This window comes from Strix aluco, chromosome 12 (assembly GCF_031877795.1).
Source record: "Strix aluco isolate bStrAlu1 chromosome 12, bStrAlu1.hap1, whole genome shotgun sequence".
Taxonomy (NCBI): Eukaryota; Metazoa; Chordata; class Aves; order Strigiformes; family Strigidae; genus Strix; species Strix aluco.
This window is the reverse complement of record NC_133942.1, coordinates 13,104,760-13,128,580: the sequence shown is the minus strand read 5'-3', so window position 1 is coordinate 13,128,580 and position 23,821 is coordinate 13,104,760. Positions and strand designations below refer to the sequence as shown.

General features: G+C 41.4%; 1 protein-coding gene across 1 annotated transcript in view; it reads left to right on the top strand.

Annotated features, from left to right (window-relative positions):
* Positions 1-598: 598 nt before the first annotated feature.
* SMAD3 (SMAD family member 3) overlaps positions 599-23,821 on the top strand; it is a 79,774-nt gene continuing 56,551 nt past the window's right edge. The window contains exon 1 of the mRNA XM_074837316.1: positions 599-1,137. Coding sequence (XP_074693417.1) covers positions 932-1,137 — 206 coding nt within the window. The 5' untranslated portion in view covers positions 599-931. The remainder of the gene's footprint in view (positions 1,138-23,821) is intronic.

Here is a 23,821-nt window from a genome sequence, read left to right as displayed (position 1 = left end):
GGGGGCTGCATCCATCCCACCCTGCCCGAGGACTCTCTGTCCCTTCCGCTCACCAAGCGGGACTTTGTCGCTTGTGTTTATTTTCGCTGCCTCCCCCTCGGTGGGCTTTTGCCCAGGTACCGCTTGTGGGCTTCGACGGCTACGCTGACCCTCCCCGTGAGCCCGCAGCCCCGAGGAGGACCGACCCGCACCGCCGGCCTCCTTGCGGGGAGCCGCCACCTCGGCGCTGCGGGGGGAGGCCGAGGGGCCGGCGCCTCGGGCGGGCAGAGCCCCCGCGGGTCCCCCCTCCCCGGTGCGGGGTGAGGACGCTCCTTCCCGCCGCGGTGGCCCTGAGGGGGAGCTTCCCGCCCTGCGCTCTGAGGGGGCTGCGGGCGGCGGGAAGGCCGCGGGCGCCCGGCGCCGCTGAGGGTGCGCCGCGCGGGAGCGGGGCTGAGGGGAGGGAGAGCCCCGGCCCGCCCGGGGAGCGGGGGCCTCTGCCGGGAGCGCGGGGGCTGGCGGCGGGGAAGGGGGGGGGGGGGAAGCGGAGTTCCCGGCGGGCCGGCCGCCTCCCCGCCCTCCCTCGGCGGCGTGAGTGAGCGTGTTTGGGAGGGAAGGAGGGGGTGGAAGCCGGGCCGGGGCGGCCAGCAGGCAATTTGCATGAGAGACAGACTGGGAATGAGCTGGAGTGGGCGCCTCTCCGCGCACACAGAGCGGGGCAGGAGGGGGAGGAGGGAGCTGCCGCCGCCGGGGAGAGGCGGCGAACTCCGGGCAAAGTTTGGTGCCGCGGGCCCGAGGCGCTGAGGCACCGGCGGAGCGGCGCCGGGCCAGGCCAGGCCAGGCCACCGCCGCCCGGGGCCGGGCTTTGTGCTGCCCGCGGCGCGGCGGGGCCTGCGCGGAGCGGAGCGGGGGGCGAGCGCGGAGCCAGCGGCGGGGCCCAGCCGGGCGAGCCAGCATGTCCTCCATCCTGCCTTTCACTCCTCCCATCGTCAAGCGGCTCCTGGGCTGGAAGAAAGGGGAGCAGAACGGGCAGGAGGAGAAATGGTGCGAGAAGGCGGTGAAGAGCCTGGTGAAGAAGCTGAAGAAGACGGGGCAGCTGGACGAGCTGGAGAAGGCGATCACCACGCAGAACATCAACACCAAGTGCATCACCATCCCCAGGTAGAGTGGGGGGTGTGCGCGGCCGGGGCCGTGGGGAGCACACAAAACAAGGGGCACCCCCTGCCCGGGCAGAGCAGCCCCCCGCACGGCTGTCCCTGCGGGAGGGACCCCCCCGGGGCGGGCACCGGGGTGCTCGGAGCCCCTCGGTAGCAGGTTTCTCCCCAGGGACTCGGCATGCCCCGGCACAGCCGGGTACAGGGGTTTGTTTGGCTTTCCAGTCCCGCCGCACTTCGGTGTTAGTCCTCTCCTGCATGCTCTATCCTGGCTCTCTATATTTTTTTTTTTTTAAAAAAAAAAAAAAAAAAATAACTGGCTACAGAATTGGATTACTGTCTAGTAACAAGAGGGGAACGTAGGGGAGAAAATATGTCTCCAGCCGAGATTAAAAAAAAAAAAAAGTTGGAAGCGCTCTGGATTACAGTTATACTTACTGTGGATACTCTCATTGTCAAAAGTTTCAGCGTGTTCTCTAGTACTGTTACATTAAGATTTTCTTCTGATTAATGTATCAGGAAAATGGTTTTGTTTGGGTTGCTTGGTTTCTTCCATATTAGCGAGACTGATATTACTCTGAAGAGGTGATTTAGAGCCCTGCTGTGCCTATGTTTTCAAATTATTTTTGAAATCGGGAATGCAAATGCCATAGCTAAAGGGGATTGTTTGGAGTGCAAAAAAAACATGTGAGGGTGAATGTAACTGATTTTTTTTTCATTTTTTTGAATTAACATAGATTTTATTTTTAGCCTCCATTCTGAGATCGATCCATAAGACCATTATAAATCATAAAAGACATGTATATAAGTATCCCATCTAAGAAAAATTTTCCAAGTAACTTTCAAATAGCTGGTCACAAGTGGTGTTTTATTGCTGAAGATTTGTTGATTTCTGTGAGCTCAGCCAGATGACTGCTGATTCTGTTACTGATTGTTGTTTGAGGGTACTTTTTTTTTTTTTTAAACAAAGGCCAAAGTTCATCCTAAATATTTGAATGCTGCATAATTGTATGCTTCTGCGTGAGAAGATATCTCTGTGTGTGTGTGTATTCATGCTTCTCTTGCGCGCAAACAAATGTATGCTTTCTTGGTTGTCAGAATGATTTAATATGCAGTAGCTAATACAAAGCAGCATCTGTTGCATGAAAAAGTGAAGCAAGTAGCTTAGAAATGTGGATATTTGGAACTCCTAAAATTTTCTTCCAACAACTGTAGCGTTTATTTAAAGGAAAAATAAAGTCTCCTTATCTTTTTGGTGGTGAATGACTGTGGCTAAGATTTTGGCCAGCAATGCAAATAGACCTCTCAGCCTTTGTTAGAGTTACTCTGACTTCGCCTAATTGAAGCAGAAATCAAAACCTGTAGAGCTGCCACCCAGTACAAATGCCTTAAAACCTATATTTTTAAATTCTTGGTAAGCAGTGTGCCTTCCACATAGATAATAGCCTATTTAAACCACTTCCCTGAAATACTTACCATTTCAAAAGAAGAAAAAGGCTTGAGCAGCCCTGCTGATGTGACCTGGGTATTGTGTCTAGCTGATGCTGACCTGTTAGGGAGCAGAGCGTGAAGACTCTTGGTACTTCTTTTACTAGTAACAAGGTGGTTTAGATAAAGGAGGAAGGTTTTGATGTTTTATGATTCAAAGGAAGCAAAGATCTGGGTGGAGTAGGATGCTTTAATTTAGAAAAATATTTTTAAAGCTTGAAAATAAGTAACACAAGCAGATGTCACAAGTCATAAATATTATCACCTCCAGAGATTGTCCTGGCTGTTCCTACTGTGCAGAAGTGAATGTCTGTTTCTTCTAGACCTTGCTCTGTTAAAGGAAATCTGTACAGAAATTAAAACATTTCATGTTCACTTATGACACAGAGCCTGGATCCGTATCTTCAACCTTGGTATGAAGGAACTGTCAGCATATTTTGATGGTTGCTCCTTATGCCTTGGCACTAGTTTTTGAACACAACACTTCAGATGTATTTTTATTATTGTTTAGCAAGTATATTACAGAGATCCACATGGATGTGGTTGAGTTAGTCTGTGCTGGACTCAGCAGAACACTGAGAGGTTAATATCTGTGTATCAGAGATTGGGGAATGGTGTGGAAATGCGAAACAGCTTCTCTAGAAGTCAGTGGCAGAGCTGGAACTATAATCAGGCCTTGTGACTTTTAAGAGCTGTGTCTTCTCTGGACTGCACTGTTTGTCCTAACGTATCTGCGAATCTGATTATCGTGTCATTTGAAATGAGTGTTTGCAAGACCATTTTAGTATGGTTTTACGTTTTTTGTGTTTTTTTTTTTTTTTTAATAGTTCTACATATGACACTTTACTATTTAGTCAAATAAGTCTGTTGGGGGAAAAAAAAGGGGGGAAAAAACCATCATTAAGGATTAGATCATGTTGTGCATTGTCTGTAATGCATCAGTAGACTGAATTAGAGTGGAGCTATGCCAGTGATGACTCTGGCCCAGCAGGAGTAGGGTAAGTCCAAAATTAGCTATTGTATCCATGAGACGAAGCAAGTTTCAGATGTAAAAGTGCTTGAGCTTTGCAGAAACATTTCTCATGGGAATAAGAGCTACACAGCAAATTCCTGTAGTGATCAGGTGGGATTGTTTTAAGAAAGAACAAGAAAATAATTAAATTTTGTTGTAGGGCTAAGGAATTAGAATACTAAATTTATTCCTGCTGTCATTTTTATTTACTTGTAACTGGAAATATGCATACTACATTCTATCTCCTGACAGATTATTAAACAATGAATAGTTTATTTGCTTGTGTATTTGTTCAGCATGTATTACTTTTCCAAGTGCTCCGTTTGTAAGATGATGTGACAGTCACCTCAGGCCCCAGGTTTTCTGTTGGAAGGACCTGTGGCAGACAGCAGAAGACTGGAGAGACCTTCAAGGATTTCAGTGTAACACACTGTGCTGGCAGGATTTTTCCTTCTTGTTTCTTCTGCTGGAGCAGGAAGTAATTTCCACCTGAAAAACCTACTGATCTCAGACCATCTGATTGTTTCTTGGGCCACAGTCACAGGTGCTGGACAGAATGGCTCGTTTGGAGAACCTTCCTCCCTCCCTCATCTGGCGTGCTGCTGCCAAAGCCTGTCCTTCTCCAGAAGGGAGCTGCCTTTAAACCTCTGTGCACTGAGCTGATGGGCTTTGGCGTCAGGAGCTGACCCAGTGAGTTGTAGCAATCTGGGTCTGCATGGCAATAAGGTAGTTTTTCATACTGTATGGTGTGATAAAGTTGAAAACACACACTGTTTTGACCATTAAAATACATCCTTTGTAGTAGCTGCATTGATCTTGAAAGCCCAGCTTTCAGGATGGGCATTTTTACCACTTTCAGACAAGCTTGAGGATAGTGTGCCATTAGCATGTACCCCGGCACAGCCAGGTGTTTGAGTTTGTGGCCTCTCTGCTTTGCTCTGTGAACAAGCTCAGGTCTACTCCAGCTGCCAGCAGACTTTTTTTAAAATTTTTGATGGCTCTTTTTGCTTCTGAGACCAAAGAGTATGGTAAGCAGGGAATCTGATGGTAGCAAAGCCTGCAGCTGACATTACTACATACCTGCAGAACCCCATGGACTTCATCCTTGGGAGCAGAGCAATGAGTTCCTAATACTATTCCTGATCGGAAGAGAGGCCACACTGTGCACCTGACAAACCGTCAGCATTTTGCCCTGGAAATAAAGTGCATTAGGCTGAACTGTGATGAGTGTTTAACTCTTAACCTAGGCAGGGTCTGAGCTGCAGAAGCCAGGAACATGGGATGAGCACTTAGTAATTTCTAAAAGCTGTGCAGTGTATCTAGTCTTGTTGATATGGGACAAGATAGTAAATGCTTTGTTTCAAGACCTTTAGTGGTACTACACATACTAAGACATAAATCTCATGACATTTTGTAATATATTTTCATATGCGTATTTTTCTTTTGAACATATTACTGTATGTATTTTTTTTGTATCACCAGTGGTTTTAGGGGAGCCAGGATTCTGGCATGTAAGGAACACCTTCTTTTAAGTGGTGTTTTTTTAATTTAGAAAATTGTTTTGAAGAGAGGTGGGTGTTATTTCTTGTGGAACTCATCTGATAAGGATAGAATGTACCAACTGAAATGGAAACATGGCACATTTGCTTTTTAAAAGCAACTGAACAGTGTGGTCCTTAAATGATTTGCATTTTGGTGGGGAAAACCAGGGATAATACATAAGTGATTTTAGGAACGTCTTGGGTGTGAGCATGCTTTCTGTTGTGTTGGTAGTTGACCACACAATTATTTACAAGAATTGACCATGATTTTAGGATTGCCTTGATACCAGGAAAATATGAAAACTGTAAATACAGTACGTGGCAGAGGTTGTCTGCAAGACCGTGAAGTATGTTGTTCTTTTGTGACTGGTGCCCATCTGGTTTCAGTAAAGGGCCAGTCATAGTTTTGTGTGTCCGTGTGCAAATTTATATTTTTTTTTTAACGCCAGTTTTAAACTACCTTGTTTTCAATTTGGCCTGTCCCTGTATGTGAGGAGCTTTTAATAATACTGCATAGACTTGTTTAAGAGTGTCTGTACTTGACATCAGACTGGTGTAACGGTGGTGCACTGGAGATGATTGCAGTACAATCCCTGTGTGCAAACGCAGTCTAGCTGCCATTATACTTGTTAGTTCCCTGTTGCTGGCAATTTTCCTGCTACAAAGCTCTGTCCACTAACCTATGTACTGACCTAGCTTTACGGGCAGGTTTTTTACAGCCCTATCCTAACCTTTGTGCTGCCACAACTGCGCTGCTGGCAGTACCTACACGAGCTAGTTTGGCTGTGGCAGTGATAGCTGCAGGGTAGACGCCGCTTTACAAATCTGCTACTGACTTTTGTGGCATTAGTGTGACTTTGCAGATCAGGTCTAAAGGTGAAAATACGGTAAGCGTAGGTAGACCTTTAGTCAGGTGTGCTTTCTGCCTGCAGCCCCAATTGTGCCTTTCTCATCTTCCTCCTTGTCATCTCCCCAAAGGTCAAACCCCCATCTCAGGGCACAGAGCTTTCTGCTCCCTACAGCCCCTTCAACTTCTCTCCACCCTTGCACAGAGTTATTGCCTCTTGTATTAGCCTGGGTAGTAGCACATGTAGTTTACTATGCCATTTTAAAAACCAAAATGCTACTGTTAAGCTAAAGCAGTAACGTTGGTACAACCATTTGGGGAGTAACTACCCATTCTGTTATGTTGGCAGAGACAAAGGAACTGGGGAAAGGAGGGAGGTCAGGGTTGAGAAAGTGTTGTCCAGCCCCTCAGCCCCTTCCCTCAAAGTAGCTGCTGCTGGAGTAGCACATCAGACCCAGCCTTTAGTAAGATGTCTCCTCAAATTTGTAATCTGTCAGCAGCCAATAACAGTTCAAAACCTTTTGTCAATATATATTTATCTTTTTTTTTCTGAGATGTGCAGGCCAGCTAACATTTTGCATTAAAAACTGGTGGTAAAACTCTTGACTTGAAAGACAACACAGTGATGTTTATATAGAACATTGATGGGCTAAGGAGAGAAAATGTATTTTACTGTTTGAGATGTTTTCAAATATTCATATCTCTGCCTTTTTTATTCTCCCCTTTCTCAAGAGACTGAAATATTTAAAATAGCTTCAGAAAAGACTCATAAGATTCTCATTATATTGTGTAGTAAGTGTTGAATCTTTGTGAAATAAAATGTTTAAAATGGTTGCTTAACTTTTATAGTATTAGGAAGAGACCCTGAACATTGCAGTCATTTAAATATAATGAGAAATAAATGCAAAAAAATTGATGAAATCGAGAAATACACATTGTACTGGATTATCACATCAGGGATCCAATTAAAATGAGTTCTTCTAATAAATATTGGTTTAATAATGTAAACTTGTGATTGCTATATTATTGCAACAAAAATAAAATTAACAAGATTTAATGGACTGAGCAGCCATTAATTTTCACTTGTTAATTTATTAGGAGCTTCTAATGCTGTTAGATGCACAATAATGCCATTATCCTGCATGAACTACTTTATGAAATAAATAGGGCCAAACAGTGCTTGAATTAAATTGAAATCAGATTTTATTCCCAAATTATCTTTTTCTGTTTTTTATTTTTGTATTATTATTTTTTCTAGCTTTCCTCTATTGAGCGCAATTAAATTTTCAGGGATGGGATGCAGCACTCTCTTCCAGTAAGGCTTATGAATAGTCCTAATTAACTTTTGTCCTTGTCTGCCTTGATGTGCTGTGCAAAAAGCTTTTTCCAGTCCAAAGCTGATTGTGTTGATTGGCAGTGAAGAGAGCAGAGAGGAGCTAAGGGAATAAAGACAGGGCAGAGGTTCTTGTCCAGACATTCTAGTTCTAGTAGGCTGACTCCACCAAGCTTAGCAAATGTTTGCTAATTACATTTCTTACATGCGACTTGAGTCCGAACATAAAGACAAGGAAGTTGTTAATAATTGGACTCTTGTACTTGTCACTGGTAGCCAACTTTCTGTGTGACTGAAGAGACAATAATGTGTCAATTGTTGCAGTTAATACTGCTTTTAAAGATGTTTTGAAGCCTTTTAGACCTGATCCTCATTGGCTCACGCATCTCTTTACCATCACTGTTGGAATGGTGGGACTTGCCCTTAGGCAAGCAGGAAAGTTTGATGGCTACTGGTACTGTGGCTCTGTAGAAACAGAATAAAAAGCCAGAGCTCGCTCTTTCTGTAGTAAAGGCTTGATCCTTCAGAAGCATGGGTCACAAGTGTGAGGAGGAATAAACTGCTTATGTGTAGTAGTAGAGGCACTATTAAAAAAAATTAAAAAAAAAAGGGGGTAACCCTTGTCTTCAGAAGAGCCCAGCCAGGTAAGAAATAACGCCCTGCTTTTTAGAGGATCACCCAGGAATTGTCTGAGCTCCAGAACAGGACATCTTCATTGTCAGCTAAGCCTGTTAAACCTAAACTACTGTAGCTACACTGTTCTGGGTATCTAAATTTGCTCATTTAGTGACAAGGTAGGTTTCTCTATCCTGCATGGCTGTGTGTGGTGCAGACAGACTTTAAGCTATTCAAAATGAGTAGGTCAGGAAATCTGTGGGATTGCGTGCCCCAGCAATTGCCCGAAGTATTGAACCGTCATTCCTTTCTCTACAATGGAGAAGCTCCACATGGTTGCTGGTACTGGCCTTGCTTACATCAAGAGCTCACTTCTGAAGCTGCACGTGTCAGTGGACAGCACTGGGGGAAGGACACGGGGAAGATGGGGAGGAAATGGTAGTTGTTCCTTGTGAGTTTGATTGTTCAGCCTGCTTGTATTTGGAATCGTGCTATTCCATGAGGAGTCAATTTGAGTGCATTTTTAAAGTATTAGGAGCTGCTGTTGATGTGGAAGATATGATGAAATTATAAATCTCATTGGTGAGCCTCATGAAAGAACATGCTTAAAAATCCAGCAAAACCTACCTGTTAGAAATGTAACCTCTGTAAGTCTAGGAAAGGTTGATAGGTGATCTTGAGGAATTTTGTCACTAAAAATACCCTTAAAGCCCACTTGCTGTTCAGCACTGAGGTTATGAGAGCAAAGAAGTTGCACGTTTCTGGTAGTCGTGTGACTGGGCTCTGTGTGTGCCTGACCCTGTGAACAGGAGCATCTGCTTTTCAATCTCTGGAGGAATGTGCATTGCTTTATGGAAAATGAAGTGTTTGAATCCTGGAGAGAAGGTTGCAGGGGACAAGATGTCAGCAGAGTCTGCCTGGGGCCCTTGCTTCCTCCAGGCTTTGGGGAAGGTCTCAGTGTCAAGGTATTAGGTGGACCATTCTTAGCTCAATTTATAATTTGTAGTTACCTAATCTGAAAATTTCATGAAAACTTTGCTTACAAATTGTGTCATAGGAAAGGTTGGAGATTACCTTTGAGTTGGTGACGTTCGTTAACTCACAAACCTTTTTAAAAAAGGAAGTCAAAACAGAAATTTCCTCCTTTGTGGTGAAGTTGCAGCCAGCAATGGTTGAATGATGGATGTTGATACTGACTCTCCTTTTTCACAATAAAAGAGGGAAAACTTTGTCCTTCCTGTTCTAGTTGCTTGAACATGAAAAGAGAAATTCACTTACTCTTCGCAGATGTAGAGCAGTTAAAGTTCACAAAAATGTTGGGCTTATTAGAGGACATCTGTGGAACATAAGAATGCCTCTGGTTTTGTGTTGAATGTGCAACTGTTGTTGCTTTATCTACTTAACAGATAGCGAACACTTTTTTACCCCCAAATTTCCTTTCCCTCCATAACGGGATTTTAAGTGTTGCCATGTGGGAAGACAAAGACTCAACTACAAGCACCTTTAATTTTGTTATACTCGGAAAGACCAGATGTGGTTTTTTTTCATAGGGATACAAAGTCTGTGGTTTCCATACATGTGGAACTGTACAGAAAGGTCCTTTTCTTATTATTTGTTGAACAAATTGTTGTTCCCCGTGAGTCAGATGCATAGCCAATTTGTAGCACACATATAACAGTATCTGAAAAATTATATCAGTCTTTAAAAAGCACTCTTTGCCTAAAAGAAAGGCTAATAAGCAGCTGGAGTCTGAGTCTTTTCCCACCCCTTTTGCATGTGTGTAATTGCATGGATTTCAGTAAATTTACTTCTGATTTACATGCAAGTGAGAGTCAGGCCAGCACAAGGTAGCAGTGAACTGAAAACGGAGGATAAAGGTGTTTGTAGGTTGAATATTACTTGTTTATCTCTCTTTAATTCAGGGCTTTTGGGAATTCTGTGGGTTGTTCTTTGCAGGATTTGAAGCCTGCCCGGCAGAGCCCATGAGACCTGAGGGCTCCAGTCCCACGAAGACTGGACTTGTCAGCCCTGGGCTGGAAATCTGGCGGGAAGCCAGGCAGGATTTAGCTGGAAGTTTGTTGAAAATGATACTTCTCTGCAAAGCGTTTCATTTTCAGAGGACTTCTTGCTCATGTTTCATTGAGGGTTTTCTGATGGGCACTAGCGTGGCTTGGCAGAGGCCCTCCACGTTTTGTAGCTGAGATCCCACTGGCAGTGGGTTTGGCATTGGCAGCAGCTCCCGATCCTGTGCCTGGGCAGAAGGTGGCATTTGGCTGTTCTTGCTGTTGGTCTTTTTTTTTTTTCTTTTTTTTTTTTTTTAAATTTTTTAACCATTTTAAACCAGTTTGCATACCGATGCTGAAGCCCTTACATGTGCTTTTCCCTGACCCCCCCTCCCACCTCCCCTGCTACACAGCTATACAAATACAGGAAGGAGTAGGGTTTCCTCTTGCATGGCCTAGATAAAGCCCACCCACAATTACAGGCCTTGAACTCAGAAGAGCACAAGGTCTGCTTAATAACATCTATCCTTTCTTTCTTCCCCCACGGTCAGCAGCCTGTTGGAGGAAAGGTCTAGAATAGTTATTGATGTTGGCTTGGAACCTTCCAAGCGTAACCAGTGAACTCTGGAGACCCCAGATTAATTACCTTGTAAGTATTTCATGGGCTTGGAATGGTGAAGTTTGCATACAATTTGGCTAATCTTCCTCCATATCTGCTTCTTGGGCCTAAATTTACCTGACTTACTGAACATAAGCTTCACCGTAAGTCAAAACTATCTTATTGGCCTGTTTAGTGCTATTGTTTTCTGTTCAAAATTTTGTGGCTGCTTTTTTTTTTTATGGCCAGTAGAGTTTTTGCAGAAGATGACTGTTAGAATCGTGGAAAGTGGAAACCAGCTGTTTTGAAACCACTGCATTAGAAACAAGCTTTACAAAATAACTAACTGTAAATTTTTGAAAAAAGTAGATAATCACTGCCTGATTATCAAAGCTAATACTACTTTATAGCTGATTTCTGTTGCCAGTAAAAGTCTGTTGGCAGTCTGCAAACTGCTTTGAGCTTTGCTCTGAATTAGATGCCATAAATAACTTGTGTGTAGGTAGACAGCTGATCATGGAAGCTTTTTCCCATATCTGGTTTTGCTTGTTTGGTAGAACTATAGGCTGAAAGTTCATGTATAGAGTTGCAATTGCATATTTGTTTTTCCCAGTCATAACTGAATTAAGATAGGTTTTCAGTTGTGGATTACTGCATAATGAATGTACGTTGTGGTTAGGAAAGACTGAAGACATCAGGTTTTGTTCCATACCACTGTGTAACATTGAATGAAATGCTTAACCTGCTTGTACCTTATTCTTAACTACCTAGCAAATACAGTACTTGCCTCACAAGGATGTCAGAGAATTTTTAATAAGAGTTGTGAAAAGCTGTTAAAATCTCAAAAGGTAGACTCTGTTGCAAAACCTTGCTACTTTAAAAAGCTTTCTGTTGCTGTTCAGCATCTCATTCATACTAAGAAAGCAGTTTTGATTTTTGTTGGAAACTTTCTTTGAAAATATGTAGGTGCTACGTCAGTGAGAATATTAGAATTCCATAGATGTTTAGTGGTAAACCTTAACTGGGTTTGCATAATATTTATCTATTCATCTCTATGCTGGTGCCTCCTGTACACATGGAATATTTTGACTGGTTGATACACATCATACCACAGTGGTCTGCTACTGAGCTTAAGTTTGGAGTCTGTTAGCACAAGTCCAGGGGAAACACTGTACATGTAGCCGCATGTTTTCGTTTAAGTAATATTATATAACCATATGGGAATTTAATGCCATCCAAATACAAAATGTTAAATGAAATAAATGTGTGTCTGTCAAGTGTTTGTGCTGTTGCTAGTGGACTTTCACACTCCTGACCCACAGCAACATGAGTTGGAAAACCGCATCATTTCTATACCTATAGCTGTGTCTTTTACTGAACATTTTGGCAGCCGCTGAGAGTGCTGGGCAATCACATCTATTTGCTTTAAAACTCCTTTGCATCTGAAGACTTCTGGTGAATTGTTCTGAAAGAAATGACTGAAAACTAATAGCTGGCCATCTGGCTGGAAACAACATTATTAATTAAGCTTTCTCTTTTAAATCATTTACAAGTTTGAAATAAATGCTCTTTTCAAAGGCATTTGAAGTGAGTTGGATTTGAATCCTTGCTGTGGGAAAGAGTGTATTTAATGTATCTCTTCACTAAAATTAAGGATTGAGAAGTAATGATATGGTGGTTACTTAGATTTCCTAAGGGCAGAGCAACCTCAGGATTAGTCCTTGTGTGTTTTAAGTAGTTACTTTCTATGAAGGACAACAATTAAGCTCAGATGCTGTCAGCTACTCCCATTTACAAATTAAAAAAATCTTTACTATGCAATATTCATCGAGTCCTTTTAAAGACCTTTTCATTATGGTCATTCCACAACCTGTTGAAGTGCCCATGCCCTATTGAAATGGGAGCATTTGTGATTTTGTACTATCAATCTTAAAGATAGCAGAAGAATTTTTACCCCCTTTTGCTGACTGGTGAAGTCCTGAGAACTTGGTTTAATTACTTGAGGTTCATGGGGGACAGAGGCAAAGTAATATTTAGGGTGCAGACATCCTGAGGCCTGCGACAGTGTTCCACAGACGAGACAGAAGTGATATTACTCTTGAGAATGCATCTTCCCATGCTCTGGATGGAAAATAGGAGTCAATTTGAAAGCTGCTCCTTCTGCATTATACCAATAATTTGTAACATATTCATAATGCAGCATTGATAATTGAAAATCAGTTTTATGAATATAATTAAATACAGGAAGAGGCCTCTAGCATTTTAGAATCGCAGAATCATAGAATGGTTTGGACTGGAAGGGACCTTCAAAAATCATCTAGTCCAGCTCCCTGCCATGGTCAGGGACATCTTTCACTAGATCAGGTTACTCAAAGTTCTGTCCAACACTTCCAGTGATGGGGCATTCACAACTTCTCTGGGCAACCTACACACAAAGAAACTACAAAAGTGCTGAGGATACACCTCCTCGTATACTTGAGAGATGGTATTTTGTTATGCGTACATGTTTTCCAGACTTAAGATGGGTACAGCTCCCTCTTGTCTTGATTTTTCAGTACTTTAAGCATACCTAGCAGTTCTCATCGGTATGTTTGAGGGCTAGAACAAGCTTTAATTAAAACCTATCTGTAAGTATTGCAGTTTCTGATGTTTGCACTTGGAGAATATGTATCTTAGGATATCAGAAGAACTGTTCTAGCCATTTAGATACATGGAACGGTGTACAGTCATGAAGGGAGAACCCTCAAATAGTGTTCTGGGTTAAAAGAATAGTTTCATGTAAACATTCCCTCAGTTTCTTCCCTTTAGTTCTCCATTTTTTTTGCTAAAGGCATCTGTGCTGTAAAGTATTGGTGTGCCAGACACAAATGAACCCATATAAACAAGTGAAGGCCTTGGAAATTATGGCTTGAAATTGAGTTTTGTAAGTCACTGCTTTGCATGCCAGGCTCTACTGGTTTGAAAGCCCTGTTGAGATAGCTGCTTCTAAACAGGAGTAAAAATAGACATTTGAGTGTTCTGATTTTAGAAAAAAAAAAAAAAAGCATTTATTGGATTATGATTGGCTGATGACTTCGAAGCTGGAGACAGTTTTATATTACAGTGCTTCTCACTCTGCTTATTCTCTGTTCCCGTTCTCCCCCCCTCTTTTTTTTTTTTTTTTTTTTTTCCTCCTCTTTTCTTGCTTTCTATTTTTAGGATGGCATTTTAGAGTTTCGGTTGTAGTGGCAGGGCAGCTATTCCAGAAGAAAAAGAAAGAAGAAAGGTGGGAGGGTAGAGCTAATGAGCACTAATAGTCTGTTATTAATTTGGCTTTTCAGTGCTTATGTTCAAAGTTTATATATTTCCAATTTATCTGATAGTCGATGAAATATCTACTTGCACTTGAAGCCATTGATCTCATTTTGACAGTCTTTATGCGCTTCAGTAGAAGAGAGGAAAAGTAGGAAGTTTAGGATTGGAGAAAGGCCACTAGAAGTTTTATGACAATTATTTGTGCATTTTATATTTTTGTGTGTGTATATATTATTTTTTAAATATGAGTATATAAATAAATAAAAACTTGTGTCCAGTAGAATTAGCTTCAGGTAGAAACTGGTATTTTAATTAACTGTTCTACAGAGAAAAAAAAAAGAAAGCATTGTGACTTCATTAAAAAGAAAGTTAATGATCTATTAACATTTGAACAAAATATGAATAGCCCTTGTTTAATATGTATATGTGCCTGTGTAAATGAAGTAATGGGGTAATAGATTTCCAGTCAGTTCTAATGCTGATCAGAGATTTGAGCTGCTTCAAGGGCGTAAAAGCAGGGGGAGAGAATTCCACAGGGATGGAGTAGTTAGTGCATGTGGATGTGAAATTCCTCCATCCCTCCTGGTGAAGAGGCCGTGATGCTGTGTGACCCTGCTAAAACAGTTTCGTGACGTGCAGCTGACCATAGACTCTTTGCTAACTTGTGGCTTTGTGACTTGCATTCTCCTCTGTGTGTGTGTGTGTTTTTTTAGAGATTGGGGTGGGATTTTTTGTTTAAATATTATTTTTCTTCCTTGTGCTGTGTCTGAGAACCTTAAAAAACAGGGAAAGATGGTTATGGAGGTCAAGGAAATGAACAAAAATGTTCTTTGTTATGAAAGCAAAAGGCATTACTTAGTGTGACAATATGTAAAAAAATCCAGGCATAGGTGTTCTTGTTTTTGAAGCCTGAGTGGGATTTGATTTTTGTTATTAGTTCGGTAAGTCACATATTTTTTTCACCGATGTGACTTCAGGGCTATCATTTTTGCACGTGCAGAGCAGCTCTGTATTTACATCACTATGAGAGAATAACTGGGGAAGCGTGAAAGACTTTGTCGCACTTTTGCTTTAGCATCACATGTTGATTTTACAAATCGTATCTTATTTCATCCTTAATTTTGGTTTGCAGTCACTGTGCTACTTGGAGCTATGAAGAATGTTTTTCTAGGTTCATTTGAGGGTTGAGTGTTGTCAAAATCTGGCTGAGAGTTGGTCCAGTGTAACTGCATATGTAATGTATTGCTATAAATTAAATCACTGAGGAATTATTTTTAGAAGACAAGGGTTATTTCGAAACACAGGCCATAACTTTTCTACCAGTGATTCGGTAACTTACTCCTGTCAGTTAAAAACTGCACCTCACATTGAGTTATATCCAATACTAGCTTGCAGGATTTTTAAAGTTTATTTTTTTTTTCAGCAAGTAAGGTTGTTTCTCAAAGGTACTTAGCCTCTTTAGAGTAAACATGTCTGTAGAATAAACAGGAGACAAACATGTCTCTTGGTTCACAAAAACTGATATGCGTAGTTTGTTTTGTGGCTGTCATGGGGACTGAGGTCTGCTGCTTAATCTGAAGTTGGCAATCCTTCGGGAATGCAGTGTACAGGCTTGCTCATAGGATAACCTTTCTCCGGTTTGTTTTCTGGTGTTATCTCCTGGCACAAAAGACTGGAGGAGGACTAAGCAAGTGAAGTGTTTAAAATTTGCATATCTTTATATCTACTGCAGTAGTTTGCAGGGACTGAAGAAGAGGTGACTAAGGAAACTGTGTTTGTGTGTGTTGTGCAGCAGTCTACATGGATGAAACTGCTCATGTGGTCTTTTGTTTCGGGAAATTCGAAATAAGTTTTCCCCAGGCTGAAGAAGTTGATAGCCGCTGTGAGTGCATGCAGTTGGCTGGCAGATGCATCCAGGCCAGCTTGTTGTAGCAAGCGGTGTTATGTTGGTGGAAGTTGAGATAGTGATAATGCCCGCTTTTATTTGTCAATAAATTTTTATCTTGTCCTTTAACCCCAAGTATTTTCTTAATATGCCAATAAATGGCAGAGTGGATTTGGACAGAGTCGATGTCTCAGGCTATGCTTCTGTGTCTCATTAACATTGTTTGGAAGCCAAGTTAATTTTAACAGAAATGACAACTCCAAGTTATCTCATTTCCATGTACTTTTATGCTGTCATATCTCTACATATTATGATAATGATACATCAGTAACATAATTTTATTTATGATTTCCACTTCTACAAGCATAGTTCTTGTTACCTACAAACCACTGCAGGAGCATTACTCACTGGGTGAACCGCTTGACTTTGAAGAATGTGACTATGATGAAGTGTTTTGTTTTCTCACATCCTACACCAGTGACTGGTAGTTTCTTGTCACTGTTGCTAACAGGGACTGTTCAATACAAGTTTGTGGCTTTACTAGCAAATAGGTATATCATGATTTCTTGGTGAACAGGCATCTAACCACATGCAAAGCTATTACAGTTGGCCATTTGGTGACTGTGCTTACAAGGTGCCTCTGAAGTGACTAGCACTGAAGATGCAGACTCCCTTACGCCTTTTGATGGCCCCTTCAAAGAAAAGACTAAATGATGTCTCATTCTGTACGGTAAGTAGCCTGTTAGCGGTCATGTCCTCTAATGAAGACCTTGAGCTCTGGAGATACCCTTAGTCTAGCACTTTTCATGAGGGTTGGAAGCTTTTTGCATGCTGGAGGAAGGTGTTACAACAAAGCGAAATGTGGGTGCAAAACTGGGCGTTGCTGGACTCTGCAGCGATTTGGCATTCTTCGTGTGGAACGTGAGTAGCTGTGTGACCCTTGTGCAACAAGTAAATGAGCAGCCGTTGAAATACTCCTCTATCTTCTTAACCGAGTCTGGCTCTCTGCAATTCAAACATTTGTTAGCACACAGATAAGCTAATTGTACAAGAGGCAACATTACCTGTTAATTGCCTAATCTTCTCATGTGCAATAATCTGCTCCCCAGATATTGGATAACGCAGATGTGAAGTGTTATAACTTTATGGGACTCTTTTCTTCACTGAAAATTACTGAGCTCACCACTTTGCATTTTGTCAGAGACAAGAACATTTCAGAACATGGACATGGTAGTGTCAATGACAGGAATTGTGCCTGGAGTGTACCTAACGAAAAAATGCTTCTTATAATCTTTTTTCTTTAAGCTGCATCAAAAGAATCTTGTATAATTTTAACATATTGTTACCATCAGGTGGTGGTGTTCATATGCATCTCTAATTAATGTAGCATTACTTTCCTCATCTTTTTGCCTTAGTTGAAGCCCTTTGTGAGATTATTTCAGCTAAAACCTCTCATTCTTTGGCATTTGGTCTCTTCCTCTGCAGTGGGTTAGCAATACTTAAGGTGATAGATCAGCACCTAATAAAAGTGGGATTATCTCTAAACTGAAAATAAGTAGAAAGAGCCTACTGTGGAAATTACAGTTTGCTTGTCATTACTGATTCATTCTGGAATAAGTGTAGTAACTTTCAGTGCAATAATCAGCAAGGTGAGGGTCTTCAGAGGACTTTGTCACTAACTGTTTTTTACTACTTGCAAACTATTTAGACTTTGGCTGTTCAGACTGTTCAGATGATCTCTCCCCAGTCATGCAAATATCACAAGCTGTTCAACTTGTTCATTTATTCTGTTGGAAAGACAGAGGGGAAAAACAGCCTTGACTTGCACCCTGGAGGGACGCTATGCAAAACCAGTCTAAGGTTTCTGGGGTGGGAGCTGTGGAGTTTTCTGTTCTTTTGTTTATTATCCTTTGCTTTCTGTCATCTCTTAGCAAATAATGAATAACAGTAATAGTATGCTGCGAGACATGAAATCTGGAAGTGTTTATTACAGTATGTGTGTGAACCGTAGTCATCACCAGAACTTATTTTCTCACGGACTGGTCTAGTAACTGCCTGGGGGAAGAAGCTTACAGCTATCTTTGTAATAAGGTCTCAGGGACTCTGGTATTTCTGCTTCCCAGGTTCCCTGTGCATAGCAATTACTGTCCATTCTGCAATCAACACCTGTCTCTAATTTCCATTAGTAACAAAGGACTCTGCCTGCTGTAGAAAACCCTTTGCTGTTTGTGTATAGAGTACTTTGCTTTCACACTCAAGGGCTAGGAAACACCACAAAAGCAGATAAAAGCTGAGTAAAGCAATGGCTGCAGTAGACCTAAAACAAACATGAAAATTTGTGAGGTTTTTCCTTCCTTCCCTTCGTGGTTTATTTTTGTGTTTATTTTTGGTATGGGGGAGGGGTGTGAGCGGGGGAGATTTATCTCTAAGCGTCAACACTGAAATTTTGTTGGGGTTTGTGCACACTGTTTGTTGGGTGTTTTTTTATCACCTTCCCCTCCTTTAAGAACTGCTTTCTTTAAATTAAGATTTCCGTGGTCTCAGTCCTGCAGTGAGCTTCCCATGGTCAGCCCTGTGTCTCTGTAGAGCTGTAGGAAGCCCTTTTGCCCTGTGAACACTTAGGATGAGTAATAGCAGTCCCACCAACTTCACACGCGCTTGAAGTCAGACATGTTCTGAAGAGTCTTGCCAGATTGAGTCTCGTATAATAAGTCAGTGGAACTAATCACATGTCTAAGGCAAACCATACGATTCTCTTCCTAAAATATGCAGCTGCTTGTGCATGGCTATGGTATTGCCTGAGCTGTTGTCAGATGCATGTGTTTCTGAGGGAGCTGCTTTGTCTCCAGTAATATTTCTTTAATTTTATTTTTTACTTTCCATAGCAGATCTGTTTAAGAGTGGGATTGCTGCTACTTTGGACTCTAAAAGCATTTTGGAGAGGATTGCTTATAAAGTGATTTTTCAGCTTGCAGTGACTGCAGTTTGCTTACTAAATATATATTTAATATTATTCTTTGGGTTTTTTAAAAAAATGGAACATCAGATAATTAGTTTTGTTCCTTGTTTCTAGAAATCACATCTCTACTGGCAAGCAAATGTAAACTAAAAGGAAGCATTCTGGGACTGAGTAAGGATGCAGCTTCATGTTACACCTCTGATTTGGTCTAATAGTAGATTGCCATTAAAAGGCATAATCCCATTTCTGTCTGTATGAGTCTGCTGCTTGCTTGTGCAGAGTTTAGTGTAGTTCTCAGAGTGTCTTTTTATCTTTAGGGCAACAAGATCACCCAATCTAATATCTTGTAAGTTGTGCACTTTTAAATCAGACTTGTGAGTAGAGTTTTGACCTCTGTATTGAAATGAGTAACCTGTACAAGTGTGTCTTCTAGAAATTCATCTTGTCTTCATTTCAAGATAACAAGACAGAGATTCCACTATGTTCTCCATTTTTGTTTCAACAGCTAATAGTATCGTCACATTTTATTTTATTCTTTTTTAAAGGTACCATATTTCAGCTGCAATTGGCCTGGTGTCAGCTTACAGCATTGCTTCTTTATACCTCTCTTGGCTAGACTGAAGAGTCCTTCAGTATTCACTTTTTCCCCTTCAGTAAATATACTCTTACACTGCTGTGATTCAATTGTCACTCAGTCATTGTCTTAATAAAAACAATGGATTGAAATTCTCATATCTTAAGGCACTTTCTTTTGCCCTAAACTGTTTTTGTGGGTGTATTTTTACCAAGCTATACACAGCCAATTGCCTTAGAGAAATCTAAACATGCTATGTTTAGAAAAATACCTTTTATCAACCAAATTGCTCCACCAGTAAGGGAGTGAAACTAAGTTTGAGAAGACCTTAAAGCTAGATTGCTCAGAGTTGTGGTGGTCTTGAATTCTGCTGTGGTCTTCTAATTTTTTTTCACTGGAGATAAAATTTACCCTGTACCTGCCTCTAGAATGCCCTCACCCCTCAGACGATGTTAAATTTTGTCCCATGATAGGAGTTTTTGTATGTTTTGTTTTGTGTGCCCTTGTAGCTTATACAGTCCTTCAAAGGAGATTTCTGCAGAGCCCTTCTCCCCAGAAGCACAGCTTTTGGGTCTACTGGCGTCAGGAGGGTAAAGGTGCTTAAGTAGCATACTATATTGCTGACTTAGTCTGAATTAAAGTCTGTGGTTTGCCTCATGATTTGAAAGGGATGGGAGAGAGCATGTTGGAACAGGGGTGTCCCCATGGCCTGACACTTCTGACTGTGGAAACAAAGCTTCAGAAATTCCTCTGTAGAGGCAGTGGGAGGTGAGGCAGCTTGCCATGGACCTGACATCTGATTCGGGAGGCTTGATTCTTTCCACCTGGAGAAGTCTTGTGATTATTTTTAGCACTTCTGATTCTGCTTAGAAATAGTTTTGAATAGTATGAACTATTGTAGGAGGGTGGGCAAGTTGCCCAGGAAGGTATCTGAAAAGGTTTCATTAGAAAAAAAACCATCACCTGGGTTGGAGTAGAATAGTGCCAGGTGGTGAACAAGTTCACGTGTGCTATGCTTATAAGCAACAATGAAGCAAGTCAGATTTTGGATTTGAGTGTGATTTCCATAATTTTATGAAAAGTGGAAAGTTAAGATGTCTTATATTCTTTCCAGTTTATCTTTGTTTTTATTTCAGGTGCTAGTATGATTTTACAGTTTCAGGAGAGGTGTGGGAAAGGCATATATTAACAATACTTCAAGTATTTCTTTTATGGGTAAACTCAGGACAAAACAGTATCTTGTTGTTTCAAGCTACGCTTAGCATTTCTGCCCTGAGGAAAAGAATATGATTACACAGCATATAAGGCTTGCTTGGACAAGTTGTAATGAATGTTAAATAACTGTTTGGTAGCAGCGCGCGTGCTTTTAACTTAATAAATATACATTGTGGTAATGTTAGAGAAGACCTCAAGATTATAATTATTTGAAATATGCTTTACAAGTGCTTAGCAAAGCAAACTAGTTTGTAGGCTCAGTCAGGAGCACACGCTCTAAGGAGATGCAAGGAATTTTCATTCACCCCATGTGGTTTAAACCAGCAGAAGACATCTGCCTCTCTTTTGGCAGTCAGCTACTTTGAAAGGGCTCTGTAATGCTCATTGCAATAAGACTGAAATACGTATTTAAATACTGGCCTGAAGTGGGACTTGTGATGGCAGACTGATCTCCAGGTGCCTTAGGAATCCAAAGTTGCTGAAGACCAGTTGAGTCACCAGAGTGGTGCTGCACTGAGACTGCTGCGCTGAGTTTCCTGTGCCTGAAAAACCGCTGTTCCAGGGATTAATCAGAAAGATATGTTTTGACTGATTGATAGGCTGATGCTTTTGCAAAGCTTAAAGACCAGGTGGGGTGACTGGGGTTGTTTGGCTGTGAGCAAAATGATGAGTAATTTAGCATTGGCCTGAGCAGGTTTGAGGTCCAAAAGATGGGTTTTGTGCCTGTTATTTCTTTAGCTTTTATAAAAGCTAAAGGGTCCCTCTCCAGTGTTTCCAGTTTGGTTAGAGGAAAAGGGCTCTTACTACTGAGCTGTGTGATGAAGGATGATTGCCATTCTGTGGAATTTTTTCTTTGCTTCATTCTTGGTTTTAATCCAGTGCAGAATGAACTTTGACACTTCTGGGGAGTTAAAGTAGATAGGATTATAAACTGCTGTGGTGGAAATTGTCAGAAGGTGATTAATAGTAGAAGCTCTTTTTAAATTTTTTTTTTTGTTTTTGTGTGCACAGTCTCCAATGTAGTGCTGCATTGTTAATTGTTGGGATGCAAACTCCGTAAGCAAAGCTCAAGGCTGTTCTATTTCTATTCAGAATTTCCCAGAAAAAAACATGTGCCTCCATAGTATTACACACACAGAGTAAGTTTGCAGTTTTGGCAAGGTGTTAGACCCATTGTAATTGGGCTGCTCAGCTGGTCTCCCAGTGTGTGAACTGACTCTACGAAATGTGTTGTAGCTGAGATGCCTCTTCAAAGTGTCTGTTTGTTTGTGCACGTGCATGGAATGTATCTGAACTTTCTGGACCTACCGCAACCTGTAACTTTGAGCAGGCTTCAGTAGGTCTGGAAAGCATGAAGAAATGCAGAAGATCTTCAAGCTCTGCCTGAACACTATTTTTGTTTTTTTATGAAAAAGAGCTGATGTGCCTGGGGAAACCTGGAAACGTTAGCTGAAGGAAAGCTGTTTCAAATGGCAAAGTGATTAATTTCCACTTCATTTCTTCAGCTAGAGTCAATACTCGGACAAGAGTTGCACCCTGGGAACCAAGCATTCAAATGCAGGCTGAGAAGAAAGGAGATTGCTTGCATACCTTTTGACTTGTTTCTGCTCAAAATAGCACATACAAATGGAAATTGGTGCCCGGCTTCTGCTAACTGGGCCCTGTTCTTTCTCTCAGCGGTGGGGGGACTGTTAAGGCCTGCTCCTAGGTAAACCTGCAGGATGATGTGTGTTTAGTCATCTTTCCTTTCTCTGGGGAAATTTTAGGGTTGTCTTGTTTCTGTTCAGGGTCCCTCAGACAGAAATGAGAGCACATCCAGGGTATAACGCATGGAAACGAGGGAGCGCTCAAGCATTTTCTGAAGCTCTGAATTTCCTGGGTGTACACATGCAGTAGCTTGTGGTGGCTCCAGAGCTTTGTGGGAGCATATTCCTTAATATTAATCCTCTGTACAGCACATGAGCCTGTTTCCTGTCGGCAGCCTGTTACCCGCAGGGAAAAGATGTGGTTTAAAAGCAGCCTGCCATTGCATTCCAGGGCACTATTCAGCCAGCTCCCAGCTGCCCTCTTTCCCAGATGCTCTTCAGATCTAAGCAGGGGATAGGATGCAAACTGGATGAATTGCCTTTGTGGTAGCAACAGGCCATTTCCAGCCACCATCTTTCCTAGAGAAAGTTTGCCCTCCACCGCATGAAAGGGAGGGAGGGTGGTGAGGATGGAGCCAGTTGTCTCTTGGTTGAGCAGCCCCGGGTGGACAGCACAATATGTGTGTTAACTTCCTCCTCAAGAAAATGTCCAGACTCATCATGTGCTGTAGCAAAATTTATGGGATACTCAGATGTACAGGTTTTTTGGTTTTTGAAAGAAGGATCAGCTTGCAAAATGTTAGATGTTGATGCCAGATGTATTTGGATGTGGTTTGCTTTGTTCTTAAACAATAGACAGTTTTAAAGAAAGAGGAATATTACTTGTGCCCATATGTCCCATTGTTTCCATCATGGGTATAATCCTGGCTACAGAGTTCAGCATTATCATGCTGATTCTGTTTGTAGCGACTCATACAGTTGAACATTTGTCATCCAATTTGTTGAATCTTTGATCTCTTCACTTCTTTTCTGAGCAAATCTGGAATTCGCATCCTGTGCTGTAGTAACTGCATGGTTTTGTGAATCAGTTCTGAAGGAGTAAATTCCATCACTGCACACCTCCTAGGTTGCTGAACTGTTAGGTATAAGCATTTAGTTCTGCGTATTTGTGTCATAATTTTTCATAGCCCTGTATTTTACCAGCAATGATTTCAAAGAGAAATAATATACATATTTAAAAAAAATATTTCAAATGGCAGACCAACAGCATGCATTTAAAAATAATATTCGGAATACTCTGTTAAAAAAGAATCAAGAAATCCTCCTGAGTGACACTTGCTTTTAATGTAAGCTAGGCATCTTCTTCCATGAGGCTGGATAAAATGTACTTTGAAAATAATAGGAAGCATTCAGGAGATCCTGCAGATGAGGATCATTTAGCCTTTGTTAATTTGGAATTCTCAGGTCTTAATTAATTTACCTAAGATATCAATGAGTATCTTTCATTTCTCTCTGAAATGGTGGGCTGATTGCTGAATTTAAATAAACAGATACTGTAACACAATTTCCTGGCTGTGTGAACAAAACTTGAAAAACTAAGAGCGATGAAACCATAATTGGATTAAATGTATTTCTTTACCCATTGGGAATATGGATAAAATTTCAGCCTTTCAATAGTTTTGTTTTGACCATGCTAGTTAAAGATCCTAGGCTGATGGCTTGTGTTACAATGGGTTGAATA